The sequence below is a fragment of the Colius striatus genome, chromosome 3 (genome assembly GCF_028858725.1).
Source record: "Colius striatus isolate bColStr4 chromosome 3, bColStr4.1.hap1, whole genome shotgun sequence".
Classification (NCBI taxonomy): domain Eukaryota; kingdom Metazoa; phylum Chordata; class Aves; order Coliiformes; family Coliidae; genus Colius; species Colius striatus.
The window spans coordinates 38,704,321-38,712,399 of record NC_084761.1 but is presented as its reverse complement, the minus strand read 5'-3'; the positions used below and the strand labels follow the sequence as shown (position 1 = coordinate 38,712,399).

Sequence of the window (8,079 nt, the reverse complement as noted above, 5' to 3'; positions counted from 1 at the left end):
TCCTGATCCTGAATGCAGGATCACACATCTCCAGAGGTAAAATAAACAAGCCGCCTCTCCCATTCTTTAAGCTGGTAATCACAGACTTTTCATCTTGGGTTTTGTGTAAGCAACCAAAGCTTCATTTCAGCAAACAGCATTCTGTGCCTGGCTTTATACTTTCCCTGTATGCAAGGGTTATGCACAAGCTGCATGGGATGGGAAGCCAGCCTTTGCAAAGCCAGTGTGGTGTAGAGAGGGGGACTGGGACTCCTTCCTCAGCCACTCCTCTCCACAGAGGGCCCACAGCCTCAGAGCCATCAACTGTCAGGGGAGGGCTGCGAGCACCCAGCATGTCTGTGGAAGAGCAGCTATGCCTTGGCTTTCCTGCCTGCTCCTGCTCCAAGCCTGGGAAAAACCTCTGAAGATAGCAGCACAGCAGGAGCCCAGCCCAGCTCCTTACATGCAGCTGTGCCTGTGGGAGCAAAGGGAGGACAGGAGCTCCACAAGAACCAGGCAAGCTCCTACATTACATACACCAAAGTGTGATGCTCAGCTACAAATTTTTCCAAGGAAGCTCTAATGGCAACAGATGGCACATCTTTGTACCAATCTACTGTCCCTCTAGACGCTGGCTGAAAGAGTCAAAACCAGCCAAGTGACTGAGGAACTGTTTCAAGAACAGGCTGTTCTCTGAAGAGGGTTATTAGCTTATTTCTCACCATCTATTCCTGCCCTCTTGCTTATCCCAGCACTAACATTGATAAAACAGTGAATGGATCCACACTAAACAAACACCCAGGGCACAAGAGTGCTGGTCTGGACAGAAGAGCTGGAGTGGGGCTGATAGGTGTAAGGTGGAGAGCAAGCCACAGGTATATCCAATCTGAGTGACCACAGGCTCCAGAACCCAAATCCCATTTGTAAAGCGCCTAGTCTTAGTCAAAGTCCACATGATAACCATCTTAAAAGGCAGAGCTGGATGTAGTACCCTAGAGCATTTAAAAAAAAAATGCATCAGGATCTTCTCATCTTCAGAAACCTGATTCCTTCCCTTGTTCCTTTGTTCTCCTAAGAATTTTTATGTCAATGTTTTGCATAATCTTAAGTGCTACTGTGTAGGTAGCATTAAACCACACAGACGTCCAATATTGTAATCACTTTGGATATTACTAAGAAGTTTTAGAAACACTTATGAAGAAAGTGAGCCCATCTGTGAAGCAGTGTATTCTGGTAAAACACAAGTAGCAAAATGAGCCAATCATAGGCTCATGCCTTGAAGACAAGCTGAGTAGCATTTCTAAATGCATTCATATTCTAGGATAGATGTGAGAAGAGCCACCGTTCCCTGCTGCAGAGAGTGTCAGACACGTATGATAGCCAGCTGCCATGGAGTGGGACAAAAGGATACAGAGCACCACACAGAGAGTGATGCTCACGGACAGGGCAACTCGTGGAATCCCAACTTTCCGTCCCTCATTCTTCAGGTTGATCTTGAGGGTGAGGGCAGACTGGATCCAGCATGCTAAAGTCCCAAAGCCAAAGGTCAACGATGTGCCCACGTTGTGGATCTCCTCATTGTTGGAAAGCTAGGAACAAAATGGTGATTGTTTGGATGCAACAGGAATTATCTGTTGGACAACTTGGACTGCTGCTGGAGTGGGATAGAGGAGAGCAGAAATCACTGAGGTGTGAGATGCTGTATCATTTCTTCTGGCAGAAGTTAAAGGATGAGTTGACCGCCCCCACAGCCCCCTGACAAGACTCACCAATGCAGAAATCAAAAATAAATCCTTCCCTGGATGGATGTTATGGGCAGAGCAGGCAAGGACAAACTGCCAGGATCTTGTACAGCTCCCTAAATTGGAAGCAAACTGCTGTCTTTGGTGCCAGCTGTGTGGAATAGTGCTGCTTGGGGCAGAGCTTAGCCAGAGCCCTGAAACATCTGTTGAGCTCAAGCACTAGCCAAAACACAGACACATACTCCTGGTTTGTCAAGTTTCTCCCACCAAAAAACTTGACTGCCTGTTCCCTCTGCTGCTTATCCTCAACCACTGGGGTCTGAGGCAATATAAACCTAGCCTCTGCGGATTGCAAGTGCTTCTCTGCTCTTTGGGATCTCTTCAAAGGACACAGTGACTGTGCAATATTACAAGGCAAAAGAACAGCCAAGTTCAATGAGCAAGAATCTGCAGAGACTCCTTGAGATTGCAAATCCATTCAGAAAGCCCAGTATGAACAAGACTTAAGCAAAACAATTTCCCTTTTCTCTCTGACTCTGAGGTTGAGGAAAAAACAAACATGAGTCTGTAATTCCTCCCTGCAGCCTTGATTCCTGTTCAAGGATTTAACAAATTCCCATCAGACACAAGCTACCAGATAATAGGCTAGTTACTGTACCTCCACTCATCTCTCCTGTCTCTTCCCTATTTTTTTTTCAAGGGTAAGTGCAAATCACAGTACAGGCAAAAATGGGATTGAGATGCCTTTCCTGAAGTAACCTGCACTGCAAAGGACTTGGAGTCATAATGTCTCTTTAACACACCCAATCTGTAATTTTTCAGAAATATGATTTAATGCCATATTCAGCTTAGCAGTCAGGTGGGGAAAAGTGAGAACTTAAGTCTCATTACCCTATGCTTTCATGGTTCATAGACCATAAGCAACGGTCAACTAACAAGAATGGAATAATTAGTTCAGAATTGATAATCAGGCATGACTGAAAATATCCCTTTTTAAATAATTATTTGTTCTAAGGAGTGAAAAAAGGAAGGAGACGTTGAAACTTCTTTCTAGTGCCTGCTTTCTACTAGAAATACTTAGACAAGGCTGTTGCAAAAGCTTCAAACCTCCAAGCTGGGAAGATCTTGTGAAAAAAACAAGACTAAGTTTTTGGCTTGTGCTGTGGAGTTAGGAAGACCAGTGCCAACCTCAAGGCTCCAGAAATTCAGTAAGTTCCCTGCTGTGGCTCAAGGCAAGTCAGGTGTAAATCCTGCTGGGAATATGTGAAAAATGACTGTTTTCCTTCATTTTAGCAGGTCAGTGGTGCCACACAAGCAGCAGAGATGGCAGAGCACATACAAGAATGGCTGGGGCACAGCCAGACACATTATCTCCTGAACTCACATCACAGGTAATTCAAAGACCTAAACAGGTCTGCTAGAAAAGTAGGACAGACCCAGCAGCCCAAGCCTGGAGTACAGTACCTGAAAGTTGCCAAGCAGGGTCATCCCAAAAGACACCAAGCATAATGCCACCAGGCCGCTGACGTTCAGCCATGGGTTTAGCACCTTCGGCTTCAGCTGGATGAAGCGCAGGACAGCCATGACCAGTGCTGAGAAGGAAAACAAAATGCAAGGTGCATCATTAGCTAGAACATGCTACAGTAACCATCTGGCACAGGGGTTGAAGCCTTTCATGTTCTTTCCACCCAGAGGGTAGGGCTCACTTCAGGTTGCCTAGCTTAGTGCTTCTGCATGGCTCCCTCCCACTTAGTCAGGGACAAAACTAAGCATAGGAAGCACTTCTCTTGTGTCATGGGTTTGTGTAGAGCCACTTTCTGCTTGGTAACAGGCGGAAGGGGCTGCAGTGCTGCCCCTATAAACAGTTCCCAAAACATCCCCTGGCTCTGAGATGGACCTACCTCCAGCCTGGCCAGACCAGTCTGGCACCTCTGCCATCACTATTTAAGAAGGGAAATCTGCACTGGAAGAGGAGGTGGAGGAGTGGTACAAGATGGAAGTGACCATGCAGACCCTGCAGTCAGAGGAGGAGGAAGGAAGGAGGAGTGCCAGACCAGAGACTCCTCTGCAACCCATGGTGAGAATGCAGGCTGTGCCCCTGCAATCCATGGAGGGCAATGGCAAGACTGAGAGCCACCAGCAGCGCCAGGTGAGTGTGCCTGGACGGGCAGGAGATTGAGTGAGGAGGCGGTAATGGCGCAGGCTGTGCTGGAGAGGAGCTGCAGCACTCGGGATGAACACACGTGGGAGCAGCCCATGCAGGGCTGCCTGGCCTGTTGAGAGACCCTGTGTTGGAGCAGGGAGGACCAGTGAGGAGTGTATCTGCCTTGAGGAGGGACAAGCAGCAGGAGCCATCAGGAAAGGACTGACTGAAACCCCCATTCCCTGCCCCCCTGAGCCATTCAGGCGCGCTGGAGGTTCAGGGAGGAAGGAAGTAAAAGACACTGGGCTCAGGGCTTTGAGTCTGGGAAGAGGAGAGGGGTGGGGGGAAGGTAGTTTTAAAGGGCTGGTTGTGCTTTTCTCATGTACCACTCTGTGTTGTTTTCTGTTTGTTATGTCTTCAGTTGGTGACATTAATTTCTGTTTTGTTACCCCAGGTTGAGTAGTCCTGTGTGTTTTACCCAGGACCATAAGCAGCAATTGAGTCCTCCTTGTCCTTAGGGGGTTCCAAAGGCCCTTGTAACTTATGGCTGATCATGGTACTTTGTTCCTAGATAGGCCTAAACCACAACATTTAGTAATAGTTATGCTGAGCCCCTGCACTTCCTTTTCTTAGCATGTTTTGTATGGCAGCTGGGTTGCAAATTTTTGTGGGGAAACACTTTCCTATTTGCCTGTGAACCTCCCAACATATCACACACACACCATACATTAATGTCATGCTAACAGGCTTGCAACAAGTTTTACTCTGCTCACAACCACTGAGCTCTCTTGGAGGAGGTACATCAAACCCCAACTGTATTGGAAAATATAAGAATGACATGTATGTATTTCTGCAGGTTCTACCATAATGCCCACTGCCTCTTCTCCTCCTCTGGAATAAGTTGCTGGTGCTGTGAACATCAGCCAAAATATTGCACTAATTTTCCATGAAGACTGGAAAAGCAGTCCTTCCGAGCTTACAATTAGTCCAAGCCTGACCTGGTTTAGGCCCATCAGGGAACAAAAGACCACGATTAGCCTCAAGTACCTAAGAGGCTGAGAATTGCCAAAGGGCAGGGAGAGCTTAAGGGCAGGGAGAGCTTAATTGCAGTTCAGGACAAAACAGAGCAGGCTACTTAGCTTGGGGAAGAAAACAGAAAATAATTTAATGCAACTTAGCTTGGGGAAGAAAACAGAAAATAATTTAATGCAACATCAACTAAAACATAACCGTAAAACCCCAAACATAACCAAAATAAAACAACACATAGTGGTACAACAATGAAGAGTCCAACCAGCCCTTTTACAGCCATCTTCTCCCCACTCCTCCCCTCTTCCTGGGGTCAGAGCCCTGATCCCAGGGTTTTTATCTCCTCCCACCTGAACGGCTCAGGGGGTTTCAATCAGTCTATTCCCAATAGCTTCTGCCATTTGTCCCTCCTCAGGACAGGTGGGCTCCACACCAGTCCTCCCTGCAAGTCCATGAGCGACCTTGCACACATGGCAGCCCTGCACGGGCACATGCATTTATTCCAAAGCCTGCAGCTCCTCTCTGCCTCTCGTGTGGGGCTGCTCTGCGGCACGCAGGCTTTCCAGCACGGCCTGGGCCATGGCCACCTCCCCACACAGTCCCTCACCTGTCTGGTTGCACTCACATGGAGCTGCTGGTGGCTCTCAGTCCTGCCATAGCCCTGCATGGGTTGCAGGGGTACAGCCTGCGTTCTCGCCATGGCTTGCAGAGGGATCTCTGGTCTACTGCTCCTCCTTCCTTCTGACTGTGGGGTCCACATGGTTGCCTCAATCTTGTATCACTCTTACACCTCCTGCCAGCACTTCAAATTCCCGTCCCTAAATAGTGATCACAGAGATGCCAGATTGGCCCAGCCGGGCCGGAGGTGGGTCTGAATCCAGGAGCTGGGAGAGAGTCTAAAAACTCTTTACTGGGTCTTCACTGCAACCTGCTCCCCCAGTTACCAAGCAGAAGCTGCTCCTTGCTAAACCATGACAGCCCTAGCAAATACTGCATGAAATAACACAGAAAGCCAGGCAACTGGTTGGCCTTCAGATGGAATATCAAACCAGACCACTAAGAAGCAATTTACTTGAACAGGTGTCATAGTTTGACATGACAGCCATTCCTGGTAAGGGGGAAGGGGCTGTAAGAAGTTGCTCAAAACTCTCCCCAGCTCTGAGATAGAACCATTTCTGGGGCTGAGCCAGTTAGATGCCTCCATGATCACTTTTTAAGATGAAGCCAAAGAGGAGGCTTTTTCCTGTTTCTTCTTTCTTCTGTCCCCTCTTTTCTGGCTGGTGTTGGTGCAAGGAGCTGGAAGAGAGAGAGAAGCAACCATGCATACTCCAAGGTCAGTGAGGGAAGAGAGGAGGAGGTGTGCTAGAGCAGAGACTCCCCTGTGGCGAGGACTGGTGAACCTGAGATTTGTTTGCATTTTGTTAAAGACCCCACACAGCGGCAGTGATTCTCTTCATTAAAGACCCTGTGCCAGCAGCAGGGACTATGGCCAGAGGAGGTCATGTCCCATATAAGGGACTCCATATTCACAGAAGTTGTAACTATGGGGAAGAACCCATGCCAAAGCAGCTCATTAAAATTATGCCCAGATGAGGTCGTGTCTCGTGGGAGGGACCCTGTATCTGCAGAAGCTGCAACTGTAAGGAAGAATCCACACCAGAGATATTCACTAAGGACTGTCCCCCACGTGAGGAACCCCATGTTGGAGCAGAGGAAGAATGCCAGGAGTAGTCCTCTTCTGAGAAGACAGAAGCGGCTGAGCCCATCTGTTAGAGACTGACCACATCCCCCATTCCCTGCCCCCCCAAGTTGTTGAGGGAGGAGGAGGAAGAGATATCGGGAGCAGTGAACTGGGCATGGGAAGAAAGGAGGGATGGGGAAGAGAGATCTTAAAGTGCTGGTTGTGATTTTCTCATCATCCTACTCCCTTTTTGCCTTTTGTTCTTGAGGGCTGTAGTGGTCACCCATGTAAGGAGTTCTCAAAACTGCCTCTGGCTCTAAATTGGACCCACCCTTGGTTAAGGCCAAGCCCATTGGGTGCCTCCACCATCACTATTTAAGAAGAGGAAATCTGCAGCAGAGGAAGGAGGTGGAAGGAGTAGGATGAGGCAGAAGTGACTATGCAGATTGGTGAAGGAAGAGTGGAAATGGTGTGCCAGAGTAGAGACCCTCCTTCATCTCATGGTGAGATGGCATGTGTCCCTCTGCAACCCACAGAGAACAATGGTGGAGCTGAGCTCTGCCAGCAGCTTGTGGAGGACCTCACAGCAGAGGGTGTGGCTGTGCCCAGAGAGGCTGTGCCCAGAGGGGCCATGACACTGTGGAGTGGCAGCATTGGACCAGAATGTGCCTGGAGTTGTGCTGCCGCGGAGGAGACCTGTATTGGAGGAATTTGTGAGGAGCTGCAGCCCTGGGGAAGGACTCATGCTGCAGAGGTTCGTTAGGGACTGTATCCTGTGGGAGAGACCCCAAGGTAGAGCAGGGGAAGAATGTGAGCAGTCACAGATTATAGTATCACAGAATCTGAAGGGTTGGAAGGGACCTCAAAAGATTATCTAGTCCAACTCCCCTGCTAGAGCAGGGCCTTCTAGAGTAGGTCACCCAGGAAATCATCCAGGTGGGTTTTGAATGTCTGCAGAGGAGATTCAGCAACCCATCTGGGCAGCCTGTTCCAGTGCTCCATCACCCTCCCAGGGAAGAAATTCTTCCTTGTGTTTCTTTGGAACCTCTTATGTTCCACCTTATACCCATTGCCCCTTATCTTATCATTGGACATCACTGAGAAGAGCCTGACTCCATCCTCCTGACACCCACCCTTGACATATTTGTAAACATTAATGAGATCACCCCTCAGTCTCCTCCAAGCTAAAGAGCCCCAGCTCCCTCAGCCTTTCACCTTAAGGGAGATGCTCCACTCCCTTCATCACCTTGGTGGCCCTGAGCTGAACTCTTTCCAGCAGCTCCCTGTCCTTCTTGAACTGAGGGGCCCAGAACAGGACACAATATTCAAGATGTGGTCTCAAGAGGGCAGACTAGAGAGCAAGGAGACCTACTGCCCACACCCCAGGATGCCATTGGCATTCTTGGCTATTAGGGCACATTGCTGGCTCATGATCATCCTGCTGTCCACCAGCACTCTCAAGTCCCTTTCCCCTACCCTACTCTCTAAGAGTTCATTCCCCAGCC

General features: G+C 48.9%; 1 protein-coding gene across 7 annotated transcripts in view; it reads right to left on the bottom strand.

Moving 5' to 3' along the window:
- TMEM150C (transmembrane protein 150C) overlaps positions 1 to 8,079 on the bottom strand; it is a 31,366-nt gene that overhangs the window by 8,162 nt on the left and 15,125 nt on the right. For all 7 annotated transcript variants that reach the window (XM_061994141.1, XM_061994136.1, XM_061994138.1 and 4 more), the window contains 2 exons: positions 3,186 to 3,313; positions 1,391 to 1,568 (listed from right to left, as the gene is read on the bottom strand). In XM_061994141.1, the coding sequence (XP_061850125.1) occupies positions 1,391 to 1,568; positions 3,186 to 3,313 (306 nt within the window). The remainder of the gene's footprint in view (positions 1 to 1,390; positions 1,569 to 3,185; positions 3,314 to 8,079) is intronic.